Source organism: Hylaeus anthracinus, unplaced genomic scaffold, assembly GCF_026225885.1.
Source record: "Hylaeus anthracinus isolate JK02 unplaced genomic scaffold, UHH_iyHylAnth1.0_haploid 11978, whole genome shotgun sequence".
NCBI classification, from domain to species: Eukaryota; Metazoa; Arthropoda; class Insecta; order Hymenoptera; family Colletidae; genus Hylaeus; species Hylaeus anthracinus.
In genome coordinates, this window is record NW_026534326.1 from 4,114,317 (window position 1) to 4,136,221 (window position 21,905).

Sequence of the window (21,905 nt, forward strand, 5' to 3'; positions counted from 1 at the left end):
AAGTTGTTTCAAATCACCTCTACTCTGTATATACAGGGTGTCCCAAACATGTTGTAACGCCTTAAAAGGGTTGGTTCGGAAGGTGATTTGAAACAACTTTTTCCTTAGCGAAAATATTGTCCGAGGCTTCGTTGAGGAGATATTAAGGGAAAACACTGACCAATCAGAGCGCGAGTATACCAGCGGAGGGCGGTCGCCTAGCGCGTAGCCCACACCTATCGCGGGAGCTTCACTGGCATCCTCGCGCTCTGATTGGTCCGGGGTTTTTCCTTAGTATCTCCTTAACGAAGCCTCGGACAACATTTTCGCTAAGGAAAAAGTTGTTTCAAATCACCCTTCGAACCTCTTTCAAGGTGTTACAACATTTTTGGGACACCCTGTATAACCTTTATATATATATATGTTGTAATCACACTAATATTCTGTATTCTTAAGTAATAATAAATGTTATTAAATAAATAACAATAAATTTATCAATGTGTTATACTGACATAGTCCATATAAGTGGCAAACCTTAACAATTTACAGAAAATATAATTAATTATAATGCACTTAATTAAGACAGCTACTACATTTGTAATGTATTCCATATATTCGATAATTTAAAGTAAATAAGACAATTTACAAAAAGAAGATATAATTTATTACAATGCAATCAATTAGTGTATCTATCACATATACAATGTACTCCACATATTTGATCGAATTTATTATGAATAGTGATACATACGTCTACTTCTGTAAATAATTTACGTTAGTTTCTGTGAAGCAGACAAAATAAAATGAAATCTATCCCGATGCACGGAGGGAAGAAAATTCCACCACGACAACGTCGCCAGAAGGAATTGTTTGACATGAGAAAATCATGTCGAGAGATTTTCAAGAAACTTGGGACATCCACAATGGCTTGTTGTGAAGCGAAGCAAAACGTTAAACGACATGGAAATCGTCGACTTTATGGTTGACATTTTCCGGAAAATGAGGTCTCGGGAAGCAAACCCTAGAACCGATTGCAAAATATATTGCATATTTGAAAGCTGATAGATTCGAAAGGTTCGAGATTCAGGATGTGGAACAATTATTTGTAGATATTCATCGAAAAGAGATCGAAAAAATATTTAAATAAGTGGTCTTTAAAATGTGTCTTATGTGTTACATTAAGCAATGTATATATTTATATAGATATTTATATATATTTATAAATCTAATGAAATTATTTCATGTTAATCGAAAGGATTTGAGATTAGTAATTCAGGAAACATGTATTGTTTAATAAATATTGTATGTACTGTAGTACATTTTACGATTGACTGCCCGTATCTTCTGTTCTCCACTGACCGCCTACCTGAGTTCGTTCAAGGATCTAGGGTCGAACGGGCGACCGAATCATCAATCTTTTATAAAATCGAATTCTTTATTTTCCACCGTATCAACGTGAACGCGATTCCATTGGATTCTTGGTGTTCTTCCGATTAAAATGATATCTCACATCGCGTAAATCGGACTAATTTTAACGAAATTACTTTTCAATTATGCAATCAGATTAAATTAATTAAAATTATATCATGTGTGGTTTCATTTTCATCGCAAAAACATCAGGAATCGATTGAAATTGTTTTCGCAAAATTCTGATAAAAATTGCGGAGGTTGGTATTTATGTTTCTTAACGACTAGTCGTTCCCGCACGGTCGGTCGACCAACCCGTTGTACAACACGTCGCACAGTAGTCCGGATGGACAAAAACCTGGCCAAAATTAGAAGGAGTTTTCGGATCTTCGTGAAACTTGGTACTTTATGGTTATTTGGAAAGCAAATTACGAATCTAGTATCAAAATTTCAAAATTCCAAATGGCGGATCCAATATGGCCTACATGTACATTGAAAAGTTATTAGATTTTCATGAAACTTGGTATTTATAACTTATTTGAATCGCAAACTTTGAATCTGTTATCAGAATTTCAAAATTCAATATGGCGGATCCAATATGACTGACGTGTATATTACAAAGTTATTAGATTTTCATGAAACTTGGTATTTATGACTTATTTGAGCCGCAAACTTTCAATCTTATATCGGAATTCCAAAATTCCAAATGACGGATCCAATATGGCCGACATATAATTGAAAAGTTATTAGAATTTGATGAAACTTGGTATTTATGACTTATTTGGGCCGCAAACTTTGAACCTGATATCGGAATTCCAAAATTCAAAATGACGGATCCAATGTGGCCGATATATATAATTGAAAAGTTATTAGATTTTCATGTAACTTGGTATTTAAGAGTTATTTGGGCAGCAGATTACAAATCTAGTATCAGAATTGCAAAATTCAAAATGGCAGATCCAATTTGGTCGACATGCATATTAAAAATATTAAATTATAATGAATTGTTTATGAAATAGGATTTCTAGGTTTATAGAGCAACATAGTTAGAATACATTGGCAGAAATAACAATAATAAATTAATGTTAAATTAAAATTAAGGATAATAAGGTTTGTTTTAATGCCGCGTAAATAGTCTTCTTTTCCTTATTAGCATGGACTTTAAATTTAAATAACTTAAAATGGCGCAAATTTGCGCAAGTTTTCTCAATTGGATATCATACCTGACATGTTACTTTATATCAAGAAACTTGGCAGATCGTGTCACTCGGTGACTATCATCTTTGTTGTCCTTCCGATTCATCAAAAGATAACTAAAATTTATACCATATTGAGAAGGGAATTACAATAGCGAATCCAAAGATATTTTACTTTGTTCTTGTGGAAAGTTTATGTTTATAACATCTACTTTTATGGTAAAATGATTTACATATGAATCTATTGAGAATAAATTTTCTGTGTCACAATAAACATACGCCACTTTTCACGATATCAAGGAGCATAAAATTTCGTCAAACTTTGAACCTCTGTATATCAGTAACCGATAACTATTTTTTTAAATTCCAAACGGCATTTAAAGCACTCATATGTATACAACACGCGCACAATATTGAAAAATGTGTGTTCGAAACTTCAAGAATTGCATTTTGGCCAGGTTGTCGGCCATCCGGAACACTGTGCGTCGTAGGATGAGTTGTACAACAGATCGCATCGTCTATGAAGCGTTTAAGGCACGGGCCTGCTACAGAACTACTACTACAATATATAAAACAGTACGTTTACGTGTATATACAGGGTGTCCCAAAAATGTTGTAACACCTTAAAGGGGGCGGTTCGGGAAGTGATTTGAAACAACTTTTTCCTTAGCGAAAATGTTGTCCGGGGCTTCGTTAAGGAGATATTAAGCAAAAACCCCGACCAATCAGAGCGCGAGGATGCCAGTGAAGCTCCCGTGGTAGGCGTGTGCTACTCGCTAGCCAACCGCCCTCCGCCGGCGTACTCGCGTTCCGATTGGTCCGGGGTTTTCTGTCAATATCTCTTCAACGAAGCCTCGGACAACATTTTCGCTAAGGAAAATGTTGTTTCAAATCACCTCCTAAATCACCTCATTCACGGATCTCCAACATTTTTGGGACATCCTTTATAGGTCTGTGTATTAAATGTTAGACACGTAATGTTAATTATGATTTGCATATTGTCTCCCCATAAGTGCATACATATAAAGAATTCGTCTCCAGATAAAACAATTCTCCCTGAACATTCTCAATGCAGCCATTTTAATCAATTATCACCCAAACACTATCTCAATTTTATTCTAAACAGTACTGCAAACGTAAAAGTTTAAAAAACACCATCCTAAATTCATTCATAAATTCTATAAATTTATTGACACAAAAATTTGCTGAGCAAATCGACAGTTATGTACGCTTCAAATTTTCAGCCGTTTTACATGCAGAAAAATTATTCGGTCGGATGATCCACGAAGGTACAAAGAGACAGCCGATTCTGCTGATATAAAAATAAACCACGCGCAAAAAAAAGAAAGTCGATAACGTCGATATAAGAACAAGCTTTCTTTTGAAAGCAGCGGCATCACGGTTACGTAAAGCTACTACCAAACTTTGACATTCAACGTCTATCGACGCGCATGTAATACCGACCGCGTATGTAATACCGACCGAGTATATATGTATCCGGCTACCGGTAACGAGCGTTGGCTTTCGATTCAGAAGAGAGGATATCGAATTGTCGGCGGTCGTTCCACACACGCTTGGCCATGAATTTGATTGTGCAATCTATTTCTGAGAGGGGTGGGAGTTGGGAAGCTTTGTTGCACAGTCGAGGTAAGCGCACCGGAAAAAAATGAAATATGAAAGAATAAAAATGAATTGTTTTTGAACTAATGTTTGGTTTCCAGTCTCGATTCTTCTTTTTCTTATGACCCAGAGTTTTGTAAAAACTTGTGCATTTTTTAACCGACTTCGAAAAGGAGGAGGTTACTCAATTCGACATATATATATATATATTTTTTTTTGTTCATACTTTACTATTTGTTCGAAAACTATTGACCGGAGGTGGTTTAGAGAAAGCTTTAGTTTGAGAAAAAAAAACGATAGGGATGAACGAAAGTACTAATGATACAGTGATAAATAATTAAAGTGAAAATAAAGTATTTTAAATTTTACGGAATAGCGAATGTATTATTGGAATGCAAGAATTTTTTTATTACTGTTTTTTCATGCAATTTGTATACAAATTCTTTTTAATCCCGCAAAGGTCAAGTATCTACGGTTGTACAACCATAAATTTATCAAAATATACTTATATTCTAATTTTCGTGAAGTGTCTTTAAATAATTTATATCGTTCATTTTAAATTTCAAAAAAAAATGATGTATTTTTATTATTTGAAGTTGAATTCAAGGCATTTTCAATGTCAAACGTTTTTTTTATTAACGATTAAAACTTGTAAGAATTTCATTCTAAAATTAAATGAAAACAAAAAAGAAACGTGACAATGTTACGATAAATGTCGTAATTACAAAGATATTCGATTAATGACAATTTCGTATACATTTGCAGTATTTATACATTGGAACAACTAAATTTGTATTTATTTAATTTAAAAATTTTGTTTGTTATCGTACATAACGGTAATGGCACAACATACACATAAAATCTTTAAAAACTTGAAAAATATTAATTTGCCACCCCTAAATGTATAAATAAAAATTCATTGCTTTTTGAAGATCTATCGATTCCCCCAGGTTCAAAACGGACCCAACGCTGTGACCTTTGTCCTCGATTTTTTCGAAAACGGGGGCCTGTCTAAAAAAACGCAGAAACACGGAAGAAATATTTTTCGATAAAGAAGGTCTGTACCAAAGCGCATTAAAACCGGTGACCCACAATCCGTGCCCTCCCCTTGTTTGTTCTTGTTCTTTAGGTCTAGAAGATGATACAGAACTGAAAAAAAATAATGCGGTACAAATAAAACCTATCCTCGTGGTCCTGCGTTAGGTATATTTCGCTAAATCAATTAATACTTTCTTTCATTGATTGAAAAATGTTCTGTATACATTCCTATTCAGCTCGTACAGTATAGTAATCGAGTCAGTATCACTGTATCAGTCTATATGTAATCCATCGCTACATTTATTATATTAAATTAACAATACCGTTACAGTTAATCATGCAATCATCAGCAATCACGGGTAATTTACTTCGAAGATAATGTTAAAAACACCACATGTAGGTATAAATAAAATTTTGTTTATTAAATTACAATATCATAACTCAAACAACAGTATGTTCTTTCGACATGAGTTGAACACTCATTGTCTTTAGTTAAAAAGTTCATAATAAGTTATCGCGCAGTAATAAATATCGAAATCCGAATACGATGTTCAAGTCGTTTCAAGAGAACAAGTTGCAGAAAACCGACGAAGGATTTTCTTATCGGCAAATGCAAACGCCATCCTGGCATCTGCCACCTTTGCGTCCTTGAGTCAGGCATCTAGTTGCGCAGGCAGCGTCGTTCACGGTGACCCACAACGTTGCGAAAGATAGAACATCGCACGTTACCCTTCGGTGTCGAATCGGTGGTAATTCTGTTCCCTCGTTGGCAGCAACGGAACTCTCGATAGGAGCTAAAAAAATATTCATTTTTATTCTAAACGTACTTACAAACATCATACATTTATGAATGGACCACTATGACGCCTTTGGATCTATATGTGATCGATAAAATGTTTAAATACGAAAATTAAAGTACGAACACAATAGATTGAAATATCAGAAATATTCCATGCAAATTTGGGGAGTTGGTAAACATTAGGATTCATATTAATTCAGTGCCATATTAGATTGGAGGTAATACTTTGTTTCCAATAATTTGTAATTTGTAATTTGTAAATGCTAATACTTTGTAATTTTTAATTTGTAATTTGTAATTTGTAAATACTAATACTTTGTAATTTTTAATTTGTAATTGCTATTAATTTGTAATTCTAAATTTGTAATTGCTAATAATTCGTAATTGCCATAAACTTGTAATTTGTAATTTGTAATTGCTAATAATTTGTAATTTTGATCTTTCTACTGATGTACATATGATACCGTCTGTTTGAAGCTGGAAGCTCACTGTGTGGAAGCTCTTAAATAATTAAGAGTTCTGCCTTCATTTTCAATAGTTGTTTTCACATTTGGTCTTTTAGCGAAATCTTGTGGTCGTAAGATTTTAATATAAAATATTTAATAGTCTCTTTTATTATACTATGGTAAAAAATGGAGTTTTGATGAAAAATAGGGTAAATAATTTTTGTAACTATAACAAAAACAATTTTTCAAATTTCTGTGCAATTTTTAATTTTATATTTTTGTATATTTTTAAACAAATTCTAAAACTATATTTTTCACATGTATATATATATTGTCACCTACTCAATAAATCATCATAAAATATTTACATATCTCTACTTTATAGTTTTTGGGTCTCGAAAAAAAAATTCACAATCATAAATGGGGTCGTGAATGAAAAAATTCAAGAAGCCCCGAATTAAACTAAATAGTTCAAATCATTAAACCGAAAAAATGTTTAGTGCAAACTGAGCTGCCAATTTTACAGTAAAGAACTATAACACTTACTCAGTTCGTAAATTGGTCCATCGTAGACTGCTTGTGGCGCACTCGAGACCGATGCGCAAGCAATGGCGACGAAAACGCAGAGAACAACGAAAAGCTTCATGGTGCTTCGAGCTAAGTTTTAAGTAGAACTAGGAATAAATCGAAAGAAGCAGTGAATCGATTTGCGATCGAATGATGCTAGCAAAATGAAAACTGCTGCTTATATACTCAATCAAGCTGTCAACTTGGACTTTCTCGATGTTGTATTCTATTTTCCTTGTTTACTGTATCACAGTGAATTTTCCTCCTTGGAATCGACGGCGGAATTCCCTTTATTGTTGCGTACTATAGACTGGAGTTCAACGCCGCCCGATTGAGTAATAAGCGAGATATCGGCTACCCGAAATAAACATTTAGATTAGGAGAGACGTGACATATTACTGGTAGTTGATTAAGATGGTATCGTTTAGACATATTAATTTAGATTACTACCGATAAAGGAACCGATGAGCATTATACAATGAATTACTCTAATATAAAGCAGAGATGGGAGTATTCGTATTCATATTTATAAATATTAACAAATCGACATCACGCTGATTTGTGAATATGAATACGAATAAATTTATGAATAAAAATGTGAATAACGCGTTATTCACATTTTTATTTATAGTAAACTCTTCATTAAATAACGTTAATCACTAACTTACATTGTTTACCATCCCACTCACAGAATCACGTAATTACAAAAATTATATAATTTATGCAAATAAAATAATCGTTGTTGTTACTATTATAGAAATCCAAATTCTTTGAGGCAAGGTCGCGTCGATGAATAAGAATCATTTTCAAACGCAAAATAATGAAAGTGTACTCATATTGTCAGACTTTCAAACTGAAAAAATTACACTAGATTACAGCCAAAATGTACATTGAATGCCACAATTTTTTTCTTATGTATTTTAGCTTACTAAACTCGAAAATCGCAAGATAAACTTTTTCTATGGATAAGTTTTTTTAGTATGAATTTTTGAATTTTTTTTCAATTCTTTTCTGAGAGAGCTTCACGTTTTAGGCCATATCTCGAGTTAGGAACGTGCGATTGGGGCGCGAAAGCCGCCATTTTAAAGGTAATGGAATTTCCAACTACTACTTTTCACATTATTTTCTAATCGGTTCGATAGTTTAAGTGTTACGAGCCAATATATATGAGAAACTTTGATCTTTTCGGCTAAAATAGAACACGAATATTTCTTCCATCGTCATGGAAAAATATAAATTGTCAAATTATGTCCAGTTTCTTATGTTTATCTATAGATCGCACTTTTACGAAGAAAACAAGCGCTTTTGTTGAAGAAAATCTATGGATAAATACCGGTGATAGGATAAATACAATTGAGTAAAAAACCCAATTTTACTCTGTTTTTGTATTTTTTTTCCTATTTATATAGGAAACATTTATTTAATTAATTTCGATTAGAAATAATTACGGCCTTTACTTTGTCTTCTGTTATTCGTTGGGTTCGTTTCTTTGATGAGGAAGCAAATGTAGTATACCAACATTTTTTCATCCCAATATTCTTGATAGCGCTGCTCAACAGTTTAGGGCTTCTGGCTCGGCAGAGTATGAATTATAAGGAACTTGTTGAAGATTTGCTAATAAATTATGCAAAAATGGGTATGGAATATATATTGTTATTCTATTTGATTTGACAAAATGGAAAAATTTGTACATTTGATTTCAATTTTAATTTTAACATGCGTAAATATGTCGCTCAAAATACATTTTTTTACATTCTCACTTGGATTTTTTCCCGGAGAATCTTGTCGATGTAAGTGAGGAACACGGCGAAAGGTCTCACCAAGATATAAAAACTATTGTGCAGCGCTATCAAGAATATTGAAATGAAAGAATGTTAGGAGACTATATTTAATTTGGTTCCTTATCAGAGAAATAAACTCAACGAATAACAGAAGACAAAGCAAAGGCCGAAATGATATCTAATCAAAATTAATTAAATAAACGTTTCTCGTAACTCGTCCATACCAAGTTTCATGTAAATCTAATAATTATTTAATATACGTGTCCGCCATGTTGGATCCGCCATTTTCAATTTTGAAATTATACTATATAAATAGGAAAAAAAATACAAAAACAGAGTAAAATTGGGTCTTTTGTACCTTTACTCAATTGTTCCTATCTCCGGTATTTATCCATAGATTTTCTTTAACAAAAACGCTTGTTTTCTTCGTAAAAGTGCGATCTATAGATAAACATAAGAAACTGAACATAATTTGACAATTTATATTTTTCCATGACGATGGAAGAAATATTCGTGTTCTATTTTAGCCGAAAAGATCAAAGTTTCTCATATATATTGGCTCGTAACACTTAAACTATCGAACCGATTAGAAAATAATGTGAAAAGCAGTTGTTGAAAATTCCATTACCTTTAAAATGGCGGCTTTCGCGCCCCAATCGCACGTTCCTAACTCGAGATATGGCCTAAAACGTGAAGCTCTCTCAGAAAAGAATTGAAAAAAAATTCAAAAATTCATACTAAAAAAACTTATCCATAGAAAAAGTTTATCTTGCGATTTTCGAGTTTAGTAAGCTAAAATACATAAGAAAAAAATTGTGGCATTCAATGTACATTTTGGCTGTAATCTAGTGTAATTTTTTCAGTTTGAAAGTCTGACAATATGAGTACACTTTCATTATTTTGCGTTTGAAAATGATTCTTATTCATCGACGCGACCTTGCCTCAAAGAATTTGGATTTCTATAATAGTAACAACAACGATTATTTTATTTGCATAAATTATATAATTTTTGTAATTACGTGATTCTGTGAGTGGGATGGTAAACAATGTAAGTTAGTGATTAACGTTATTTAATGAAGAGTTTACTATAAATAAAAATGTGAATAACGCGTTATTCACATTTTTATTCATAAATTTATTCGTATTCATATTCACAAATCAGCGTGATGTCGATTTGTTAATATTTATAAATATGAATACGAATACTCCCATCTCTGCTTTATATTAGAGTAATTCATTGTATAATGCTCATCGGTTCCTTTATCGGTAGTAATCTAAATTAATATGTCTAAACGATACCATCTTAATCAACTACCAGTAATATGTCACGTCTCTCCTAATCTAAATGTTTATTTCGGGTAGCCGATATCTCGCTTATTACTCAATCGGGCGGCGTTGAACTCCAGTCTATAGTACGCAACAATAAAGGGAATTCCGCCGTCGATTCCAAGGAGGAAAATTCACTGTGATACAGTAAACAAGGAAAATAGAATACAACATCGAGAAAGTCCAAGTTGACAGCTTGATTGAGTATATAAGCAGCAGTTTTCATTTTGCTAGCATCATTCGATCGCAAATCGATTCACTGCTTCTTTCGATTTATTCCTAGTTCTACTTAAAACTTAGCTCGAAGCACCATGAAGCTTTTCGTTGTTCTCTGCGTTTTCGTCGCCATTGCTTGCGCATCGGTCTCGAGTGCGCCACAAGCAGTCTACGATGGACCAATTTACGAACTGAGTAAGTGTTATAGTTCTTTACTGTAAAATTGGCAGCTCAGTTTGCACTAAACATTTTTTCGGTTTAATGATTTGAACTATTTAGTTTAATTCGGGGCTTCTTGAATTTTTTCATTCACGACCCCATTTATGATTGTGAATTTTTTTTTCGAGACCCAAAAACTATAAAGTAGAGATATGTAAATATTTTATGATGATTTATTGAGTAGGTGACAATATATATATACATGTGAAAAATATAGTTTTAGAATTTGTTTAAAAATATACAAAAATATAAAATTAAAAATTGCACAGAAAGTTGAAAAATTGTTTTTGTTATAGTTACAAAAATTATTTACCCTATTTTTCATCAAAACTCCATTTTTTACCATAGTATAATAAAAGAGACTATTAAATATTTTATATCAAAAAACTCACGACCACAAGATTTCGTTAAAAGACCAAATGTGAAAACAACTATTGAAAATGAAGGCTGAACTCTTAATTATTTAAGAGCTTCCACACAGTGAGCTTCCAGCTTCAAACAGACGGTATCATATGTACATCAGTAGAAAGATCAAAATTACAAATTATTAGCAATTACAAATTACAAATTACAAATTATTGGAGACAAAGTATTACCTCCAATCTAATATGGCACTGAATTAATATGAATCCTAATGTTTACCAACTCCCTAAATTTGCATGGAATATTTCTGATATTTCAATCTATTGTGTTCCTACTTTAATTTTCGTATTTAAACATTTTATCGATCACATATAGATCCAAAGGCGTCATAGTGGTCCATTCATAAATGTATGATGTTTGTAAGTACGTTTAGAATAAAAATGAATATTTTTTTAGCTCCTATCGAGAGTTCCATTGCTGCCAACGAGGGAACAGAATTACCACCGATTCGACACCGAAGGGTAACGTGCGATGTTCTATCTTTCGCAACGTTGTGGGTCACCGTGAACGATGCTGCCTGCGCAACTAGATGCCTGACTCAAGGACGTAAAGGTGGCAGATGCCAGGATGGCGTTTGCATTTGCCGATAAGAAAATCCTTCGTCGGTTTTCTGCAACTTGTTCTCTTGAAACGACTTGAACATCGTATTCGGATTTCGATATTTATTACTGCGCGATAACTTATTATGAACTTTTTAACTAAAGACAATGAGTGTTCAACTCATGTCGAAAGAACATACTGTTGTTTGAGTTATGATATTGTAATTTAATAAACAAAATTTTATTTATACCTACATGTGGTGTTTTTAACATTATCTTCGAAGTAAATTACCCGTGATTGCTGATGATTGCATGATTAACTGTAACGGTATTGTTAATTTAATATAATAAATGTAGCGATGGATTACATATAGACTGATACAGTGATACTGACTCGATTACTGTACGAGCTGAATAGGAATGTATACAGACCGATTTTTCAATCAATGAAAGAAAGTATTAATTGATTTAGCGAAATAGACCTAACGCAGGACCACGAGGATAGGTTTTATTTGTACCGCATTATTTTTTTTCAGTTCTGTATCATCTTCTAGACCTAAAGAACAAGAACAAACAAGAGGAGGGCACGGATTGTGGGTCACCGGTTTTAATGCGCTTTGGTACAGACCTTTTTTATCGAAAAATATTTCTTCCGTGTTTCGGCGTTTTTTTAGATAGGCCCCCGTTTTCGAAAAAATCGAGGACAAAGGTCACAGCGTTGGGTCCGTTTTGAACCTGGGGGAATCGATAGATCTTCAAAAAGCAATGAATTTTTATTTATACATTTAGGGGTGGCAAATTAATATTTTTCAAGTTTTTAAGGATTTTATGTGTACGTTGTTTAACATGAATACCCGTGATTTTATCCTAGTTTTCACTAGTCTACGTGTAATCCACCGTTACAATTATTACTAGACTGCGGATTATATGCATTCTAGATATAAACCAATGCAATAAACACATGCTAAACATAACCGAAAGGTATGTACACTCATGCAGAATGAAATAACAATATTATTATATTGTTGAATATTGTAGAATATATTCAACATACGTTATATACAAGGTACCTCAAAAATGTTGGAGATCCTTGAATGAGGTGGTTCGGGAGGTGATCTGAAACAACTTTTTCCTTAGCGAAAACGTTGTCCGAAGCTTCGTTAAGGAGATATTAACAGAAAACGTCGACCAATCAGAGCGTGCGTATGCCAACGGAGAGCGGTCGCCTAGCGCGTAGCCCACGCCTACCGCGGGCGCTCCAACGTTATACGCGCGCTCTGATTGGTCCGGGGTTTTCCGTTAATATCTCCTTAACGAAGCCTCAGACGACATTTTCGCTAAGGAAAAAGTTGTTTCTAATCACCTCCACCCTGTATATACAGGGTGTCCCAAAAGTGTTGTAACACCATGAAAGGGGTGGTTTATGAGGTGATTGGAAACAACTTTTTCCTTAGCGAAAATGTTGTCCAAGGCTTCGTTTAGGAGATATTAACGGAAAACACTGACCAATCAGAGCGCGAGTATGCCGGTGGAGCGGCCGCGGTAGGCGTGGTCTACGCGCTAGGCGACCGCTTTCATACGCTACCGAGGGCGCTTCACTAGCATCCTCGCGCTCTGATTGGTCCGGGGTTTTCCGTTAATATCTCCTTAACGAAGCCTCGGACGACATTTTCGCTAAGGAAAAAGTTGTTTCCAATCACCTCCCGAACCACACTTTTCAAGGGCCTCCAACATTTTTGGGACACCCTGTATATTTTACGTATTTACCTCGATAAGGGAGAGCAAGGAATGTTGGTTGCGTGGAGAGGGAGTAAGGTTGGTAGTGTGTAAGCGAAAGAAGTTAGAGTGAATTAAGGTGAAAAAGTATGTACGTGGCATCATTGACGTTTTAATATACTAATTACTTATTAAATATATTAATCATGAAAAAGTGTTGAAATTTATTCCACCTTCCCACAGTTTTTTATTACATTATTACATTAAATAAACAATACTATTACAGTAAGTCACACAAAGACAAACTATCATATGTAATTTACTTCGATGATAATATTAAAAACACCACGTGTAGGTATAAATAAAATCTCATTTATTAAATTACAATATTATAACTCAAAAACAACAATGGATTCTTTAGCCGTGAAACGCGCACTGTTTCTAAATAAAAAGTGACAGGATCGTAATAAGTTAGCACGGAATTAATAAATACAGAATATTGAATACAGATGACCATGATTAAGTCGTAAGCGAGCCATTGCAGATATCGATAAGATATTTAACCCTTTGCACTCGAGGCCTTTCTTTCTGGTATCTACCAGCAACTCGAGATGCTTTCTTAGCATTCTATTGCCACGAATCTTAAGATTATGTTGACTTCGAAAAGGAGATCTCTAATTTGAGATTTAAGAATCAGGTCACCTTTGCCTCAACGACAATCATTTTATTGGCACTTCGAGTTCCAAAGAAATTAAACCTAAAGAAAACCTAGTGATGACTGAGAGTCACCTCTCGAATACAAAGGGTTAATTATCGGCAAACGCAAACGCCATCCTGGCATCTGCCACCTTTGCGTCCTTGAGTCAAGCATCTAGTTGCGCAGGCAGCGTCATTCACGGTGATCCATAACGTTGCAAATGACAATACATCGCACGTTACCCTCCGATGTCGAATCGGTGGCGCAGTTTCAGCTTCCACGTCTTCCGTTTCGTAGACCTCGTAACGATCGTAGCGATCGTCAACGGAACCCTCCTTAAGCTCTAAATAAAGAAATTCATTCTTATTACAAATATATTTCCTGGGTTAGCAATTTATTTTCGTACTTGTTGTGGATCTTTTTTAGGCAAATAAATTCTAGACAAAAGGTTAAGTAAATAGACAAGTGGAGATAGAATGTGGGCAAAAATGAATGGCTATATTCTTAGATAGAATAAGGAAAATAATAGGGAGAGCTCAGGGTCCCTGAGCTAGATATTTTAGAACAATTTTTACATTATATTACTCTTAGATAGAATGATATGGGCAAAAATAAATAAAATAAGAATAAATAGATAAAATAATACAGGATGTCCCAAAAATTTTGGAGGTCCTTGAAAGTGGTTCGGGAGGTGATTTGAAACAACTTTTTCCTTAGCGAAAATGTTGTACGAGGCTTGGTTAAGGAGATATTGACAGAAAACCCCGGACCAATCAGAGCGCGAAGATGCTAGTGAAGCGCCGGCAGTAGCGTATGAGCGCGGTCGCCTAGTGCGTAGACCACGCCTACAGCGGGCGTACTCGCGCTCTGATTGGTCCGGGCTTTTCTGCTAATATCTCCTCAACGAAGCCTCGGACGACATTTTCGCTAAGGAAAAAGTTGTTTCAAATAACCTCCCGGACAACCCCTTTCAAGGTGTTACAATATTTTTGGGACACCTTGTATATACAGGGTAGAGGTGATTTAAAACAACTTTTTCCTTAGCGAAAATGTTGTCCGAGGCTTCGTTGAGGAGATATTAACGAAAAACAGTGACCAATCAGAGCGCGAGTATGCCAATGGAGCGCCCGCTGATTGGTCCGGGGTGTTCTGCTAATATCTCCGTAAGGAAGCCTCGGACAACATTTTCGCTAAGGGAAAAGTTGTTTCAAATCACCCCTCGAACCACTTGTTTCAAGGAACTCCAACATTTTTGGGACACCCTGTATATGTCAAAATAAATACCTATATTCTTAAATAGAATAGTCTAGGCAAAAATAAATCAATTGCAATAAACAAATATAAATCATTAAGAAGGATTTTCGAAAAGGGCCTTCACTATTTTGTTTTTTAATAAGATATACATCTCAGAGCAATCGTGATGGATACTCAAACAATATCACCTTTCAATAATGTATTTATACTTTGATGCACTTTTATTTAAAATTACAAAAAGAAAACAGATGCGTGTTATTAAATCAGAAATTGCTAAAGACCGTCTTAAAAAATCCTTTATACACAATATAATTTTACTATTGACAGACTGATTGGTTGAAGTACAAAATATTCCCACAAAGTATCATTTGTTAAATTCGTTTAAACAAATAACAAATCTCTAACCAATGCAAGATATAAATGAATTAAAAATGTATATGTAAATATCACAGATAATAGATAACAGATAGTTATATAACAGTGTACATACATTAATATTTCATATCGTATTTGACAAGTATAGACACTCGTCGTTGTTATTTCATTCTGTCAATTTTACTGCACATATTCATCTATATACTAATAATTAGTCAATTATTATCTTTCAACTCCTCTACGTATGATACTCACTGAATTCGTAAATTGTTCCATTATAGACTAGTGGCGGAGCACTCGAGACAGATGTACAAGCGATGGTAACAAACATGCAGGAAACAACGAAAAGCTTCATGTTGTTTAGAACAGAATTCTAAATGAAACGAGCGGAGGAGGTTAATATCTTATCTCTTGAAGAGACTCTTGGTTGAATGATGACCGCGAAACGATTATTGCTTATATGTACATGATCTTGATCGAGCACAGATTTTTGTTGATGTTTTCCTGGTGTAGTTGTTTACTGCTGAGCAATAGATCTTATTCTGCAACTTTTCCTGGAAATCCCATTCATAGCTTCACACTCTAAGCTGAAGAAACTATTCGATCCGATAAATCGGTATTGTGTAACACGCTAACTATAGTTTATCCAAGAAAACATGCGAATAAGCAATCGCGAGAGATTATAATGCGAAATTTATTATTTACTAATGCAGAAATGTAAATATTAAGCTGTGTCGAATGTTTCTTTCGAGACTTGCATTGATCGTCAGTTGTTTGGCATGGTAGTGTTTAATTATATAAATACACAATCTAATCTTAGACATTGAAGTTATAACAGTAATAGAACAAAATCGATCGTATACAGTTCAGTAATGTAACATATTACTTAACATATTGCGTATACCTTACTTGGTAATAAAAATAATTATTGGAAAAAAAATATAACCGACTTCGGAGGAATATTAAAACTGCACTAAAAAGTGTGAAGTTCTAGTTCATTGATATGAATAATTGCTCAAAAGTATGAAATAATAGCGTTGCCGTCCTGCTAGTAATTCGTGTTTATCATTGTTGCCCTACCAGATTACAGGTGTGCTCTATAATTACAACAATTATAAAATAATAACAATATACAAAATTTAATGACTACTAAAGTTCATATAGATGCATTGCAATGGCCATCAGATTGAGACTTATGTGTAGATTATACATAATTAAATATAGAGGCACGGAATTAATAAAGTGGACACTTAATACACCTCATTTTGGAAAACAGCCAAATGTACACCTGATTTTGGTTTATAGATATACAATTAACTTATGTGAAGAACATCGAAAGAAGTGTACCTACTTTATGAATGAATTCGTATGTACACTCAATTTCATTGCATTTAGGTGTGGAAATTAATTCCGTGCCTTTGTATTGAATCATTTATAACTAGACTGCGGATTACATGCATTTATTAAATACAGTACGATGAAAAACATAAACAATAACCTTGTGCTAAATATTTGTCTCCGTAATAAGATATAAGAATTTATTTTCGAATCAGTTTATTTTCAAATCGAAAAACGAGAATTTTGTTTATACCGAATATATCGTGAGTTATAAATACAACAGTAATGGATAAACGATGAATTGCTAATCAATGAGGAAATGAGGGAAGTACGCCTGGCATCGAGGAAACTTTCAAGAAAGAAAAACGTGCTTGCGATGATAATGATTACGAATCCATTGAAATCACATTGCGATGATTCAAGCAATAGTAACAAATAATGCGATACAAACAGTGGCTAATAGTTACGATTTAATAACAACTTATTTATTTGAATACAAGCAGAACAAGTTTAATCAGAGGACGAAATTATAATTTTAATGTTGTTAAATTTACTTCTGTTTAAATAAAAATACGTGATCTCGCAGTCTCAAATTATTATTATGTTTATTAAATGTTTATTAAATGTGTATTAAATGTTTTTGCTTGTTAACAGGACTGCAATTGTTAATATATTCCCAAAAAGTCCGTGTAAACTTGTTATTTTCTTTATTACATGATAAAATCGACCTGTTAATTACAAATTTTTTTAAATCACTTTCTATTTTTTTATATAAAATATTCATTTACTTAACGAACTACCTTTGTTATTAATCAATCGATCCTATGATATTGAAATTTTCTTAATTCGGTACAAACTAATAAGTTTGTATTAAGTAGTCGGCCTTTTTTATCCAGGTTTCAACAATTGGCAAGAGTGATAGAGAATTAGATAAACCCATGTCAATAATGGGATTGCATTTATTAATTAATTGCATTTATCAAAATCATTTGATTTGGATTTCCAGATCGACATTTCTTTATTTATTAATGAACACGTACGACAATATAAAAAACAGAAACTTAAAAATATCAATTTCCGTACATTTTTTTCATAACATTTTTCATACAACTTTTTGACAATCATCTCTCAAAGTGTCAATAATTGCACGATTAACCATGTGTATTACAAAAGTAATGAAAATGCTCCGAGCAAAGCGATCTTTTGCGTCGGATTCTTCCGAACAAATTGCAATGGCTGTTCCAAACAATAACTTTGTCTCAGTGGGGAATCAAAACTGAAATTGATGATTGATGTGCCGTTCCACCGAGTTGTTCCATACACTGCGAGAACAAAATTGGAATTTGAAGCATTCCCTCGGCGAAATCACACCGCAAACACGTATCGATCCAACTTTGAAACCGAATCCACTTTTGGAAACTTTTTCAATACTTCGCCGCTCCCAGCGTTCGATACACGAGGCGTTCAAAAACACGCATTCTTTTCCTTCGAACCTGCAAAGAAATTTATTTTACCTTCTTTCGAACTCGTACCACATGAGGAACGTTTCTATTGGATTATGGGTGGAAATAATAAAATAAAATACTATAGTTTTATAGAAAATGAATTTTATTCTGACTCTAAGAAGGCTATGAGAGGCAAGTCGAATTTACTATTAATGTTGTCTCTCAACTAACCGACACCTCAACGATCGAACTCGTTGTTGTTTTGGCGCGGGTGTTTATAAAGGGAGTCCCACATGTGTTGGAAGTCCTTAAAAGGGGTTCGGGAGGTGATTTGAAACAACTTTTTCCTTAGCGAAAATGTTGTCCGAAGCTTCGTTACGGAGATATTAACAGAAAACTCCCGACCAATCAGAGCGCACGTATGTAGGCGGAGGGGGGTCCACGCCTACCGCGGGCGGTCCAACGTTATACGCGCGCTCTGATTGGTCCGGGGTTTTCCGTTAATATCTCCTTAACAAAGCCTCGGACGACATTTTCGCTAAGGAAAAAGTTGTTTCTAATCACCTCCACCCTGTATATACAGGGTGTCCCAAAAGTGTTGTAACACCATGAAAGGGGTGGTTTATGAGGTGATTTGAAACAACTTTTTCCTTAGCGAAAATGTTGTCCAAGGCTTCGTTTAGGAGATATTAACGGAAAACACTGACCAATCAGAGCGCGAGTATGCCGGTGGAGCGGCCGCGGTAGGCGTGGTCTACGCGCTAGGCGACCGCGCTCATACGCTCCTCGCGCTCCGATTGGTCCGGGGTTTTCCCTTAATATCTCCTTAACGAAGCCTCGGACAAGATTTTCGCTAAGGAAAAAGTTGTTTCAAATCACCCCCCGAACCACTTTCTTTACACCTTTCAAGGACCTCCAATATATTTTGGGACACCCTGTATATACTATACAATACAAATATTACTAAAATAAACAATATCATTAAATTAAATTATACGTCTAATAACTATAGTAATTAGCGTTCATATCGCTTGACTAATCACTACACGGTTTCATTCCATTGCAGGATAGCGCACCTGAAAGAAAATGAGAAGACAATCGAACAGCTCGGGTCTGAACGCAGGAAGTGCAGGTGGCGAGCCACAGATCATCGTCGAGGAAAGCACACTGGGAGAAGAGGAAGCGGACCGGCGTAGAAACGACTCACCTCCACGATGTCTCGATCCAGATTCCCCATCCTTGAATCCTTATCTACTGTCCCCATGGAGGGAAACCAGGAAGCACTCTTTGCCGACTCCGCAATGTACTTCCGGGATCACCGCGTCTCAGGTACTTCATGATCGTTGTACGGAGACAAAACGCATTATTTTTATCGCGTTTCAGAAAAAACAAACTTGTTACCACAGAAAAATTAAAGAATTGTTTTAATTTTAAGAATTAAAGAAGTTCTCCACAATAAAATTAAAGAATTAAAGACCTATTTCGGTTTAATCATCAATCATCCACTCCATTATATCTGTCTTTAACAATTAAAATTGAAGTTAATTTCAAGTAATGTTTCAATTAACTGATCTGATGGTTAAAGATATCATTGCTTTTTACTTAATACTTTACTTCTAATACTGTTACATGATTATGGATGATAACGTTCAGATGGGAAAAGACGCAGAAAATTAATATCATTTTTATGTTAGTTGCACGCTCTCTATTCTATATGGGGCATTCAACGCCAAATCGGACGGTTTGAACATTTTTGTTTAGTTTCTTAATTTTTTGGTATGTTTTAGTACCCCTTAAAAAAGGCTTCCTCAGGCTATTTAGAACAAAAACATATCGAAATCAATTTATAATAAGTAAAAAAAGTATACAGTGTCAAAAATCGGTACTGATAATAATTTATAGCAAAACAGAAATTTTTTTAAGCTTTAAAACTCGAAAAAATTTCAGTTAAACACGCTTTAAATATTTTCTTTGTATCTTCTTTCGTAAAAGCCATCTGAAAACAATAATTTTGAAAAAAAAAATCAATTTCGATTATTCAAAATCTAATAACTTTTCAATATACATATCGACCATTTTGGATCCGCCATTTTGGATTTTACAATTCTAAAATCAGATTCAAAATTTACAGCTCAACTAAATCATAAATACCAAGTTTTATGCGAATCTAATAATTAGTTAATATATGTGTCGGCTATATTAAATCCGCCATTTTCAATTTTACAATTCTGATATCAAATTCGAAATGAAATAAACATAAGTCGTAAGTTGTCTACACTGGTACGTGAAATGAATAGTCGTCCCTACCTCGTCATTTTATGCCAAGGAGTTAAATCCCTTAATCACGCCAGGTTTCAGAGCGAGAAACGACTAACGAGTGCGATTGTGACGTATGCAAACAACGCATCATCGTTTGTTTCTCTTATCCGAGACTATTTCTATCAACAGGTCAGGCGACTGAGCGAACGTGGCGGAGAAGGATCTGGACCGTCGCCAAAGGAGGCTGCTTTTCTGGCAACGCTCTCTCAGGCACCAGCCCCTCAGCCTGGCGGCCGAAGGCATTCCGTTGTAACAATTTCCAAAGTCCCACCGACACTATTTGGCCGTAATCGTCGCGAGTCCATCGCAGCCTTTCCGCTGGGAGGCGCCACCAGGATATTACCCGGCCGTCGTGACTCCAAGTCTGGAATTTCGGGGCCACCGAGTAACAGTGGAAGCACGCATAATCTCCAGCTGGACATTATGGACAACATCGCTGAAATCAAAGCGAGAAAGGTGAGCACTGTATCGTGTTAAACATATACAGTAAAGCCTCCATAAATCTTTAAGGGTGCGCAGAAGATCCAGCAAAGCTTCGAATTGACTTCAGCGACAGTTGCGGAAAAAGTATGAAGCTCCGGGACAAAGGATAGATAGATTAACTTGTCTCTCCAATGATGCTGTAACAGAGAGGGAGATACAACAAACGGAGGAGAGACAAAGACAGAATTATGTCAAACATTTGTAATTTTCCAAACAGTTATTTACATTTTATGAAACGAGGAAGCGACCTTCCCGGCTAATCTTTTTTTTAAACTGTTCCTTGTAGAATTCCGCTGTGGCCGATACTGCCAGAATTTGCAATTCCCTTTTGAAACGTGCTGAAAATACGTTTAAAGACAAGTAATTTGTTGTGGGCCTTTTTCCAAAAATCTGGCAGTATCGCCAGATTCAAACTCGGGACTAAACTTGTGCATTTATGGAGACTTTACTGTAATTCGAAAAGGAAGGAGAGAGTTAAAGTGACATGAGAAATACTGCGGAGTCTCCATAAATGCACAAACTCGGGACTGAACTTGTGCAAGAGGTATACTCCCCAGTAGTGGGGATGGTTTCAGTGCATTTATGGTAGAGATATTTCTGCATTTACGGAGACTGTTGTAATTCGAAAAAAAAGGAGAGAGTCACAGTGACATGAGAAATGCTGTGAAGTCTCCATAAATGCACTGAAACCATCATCACCACTGGGAAGTATACCTTTTGTG

General features: G+C 34.8%; 3 protein-coding genes across 3 annotated transcripts in view; 2 read left to right on the plus strand and 1 right to left on the minus strand.

Moving 5' to 3' along the window:
* Positions 1 to 21,905, plus strand: part of LOC128896991 (uncharacterized) — a 97,615-nt gene that overhangs the window by 65,890 nt on the left and 9,820 nt on the right. Inside the window, exons 2-3 of the mRNA XM_054160607.1 lie at positions 19,448 to 19,710; positions 20,830 to 21,156. Coding sequence (XP_054016582.1) covers positions 19,468 to 19,710; positions 20,830 to 21,156 — 570 coding nt within the window. The 5' untranslated portion in view covers positions 19,448 to 19,467. The remainder of the gene's footprint in view (positions 1 to 19,447; positions 19,711 to 20,829; positions 21,157 to 21,905) is intronic.
* Positions 5,638 to 7,223, minus strand: LOC128896827 (defensin-2-like). The gene is made up of 2 exons (XM_054160345.1): positions 7,032 to 7,223; positions 5,638 to 6,034 (listed from the first exon to the last, which is right to left on the minus strand). The coding sequence occupies exons 1-2, from the start codon at positions 7,129 to 7,131 to the stop codon at positions 5,841 to 5,843; spliced, it is 294 nt and encodes a 97-aa protein (XP_054016320.1). The 5' UTR covers positions 7,132 to 7,223; the 3' UTR covers positions 5,638 to 5,840.
* LOC128896828 (defensin-2-like) lies at positions 10,381 to 11,810 on the plus strand. Its single transcript, XM_054160347.1, has 2 exons — positions 10,381 to 10,570; positions 11,414 to 11,810. Exons 1-2 carry the CDS (start codon positions 10,471 to 10,473, stop codon positions 11,605 to 11,607), a joined length of 294 nt encoding a protein of 97 aa, XP_054016322.1. The 5' UTR covers positions 10,381 to 10,470; the 3' UTR covers positions 11,608 to 11,810.

What these genes read in the sequence shown, in the direction of transcription:
- LOC128896828 (XM_054160347.1), top strand. Translation starts at nt 10,471, where the DNA reads ATGAAGCTTTTCGTTGTTCTCTGCGTTTTCGTCGCCATTGCTTGCGCA. An exon ending in TGGACCAATTTACGAACTGA is followed by an intron (nt 10,571 to 11,413) that starts GTAAGTGTTATA and finishes ATATTTTTTTAG; the next exon opens with CTCCTATCGAGAGTTCCATT.
- LOC128896827 (XM_054160345.1), bottom strand. Translation starts at nt 7,131, where the DNA reads ATGAAGCTTTTCGTTGTTCTCTGCGTTTTCGTCGCCATTGCTTGCGCA. An exon ending in TGGACCAATTTACGAACTGA is followed by an intron (nt 6,035 to 7,031) that starts GTAAGTGTTATA and finishes ATATTTTTTTAG; the next exon opens with CTCCTATCGAGAGTTCCGTT.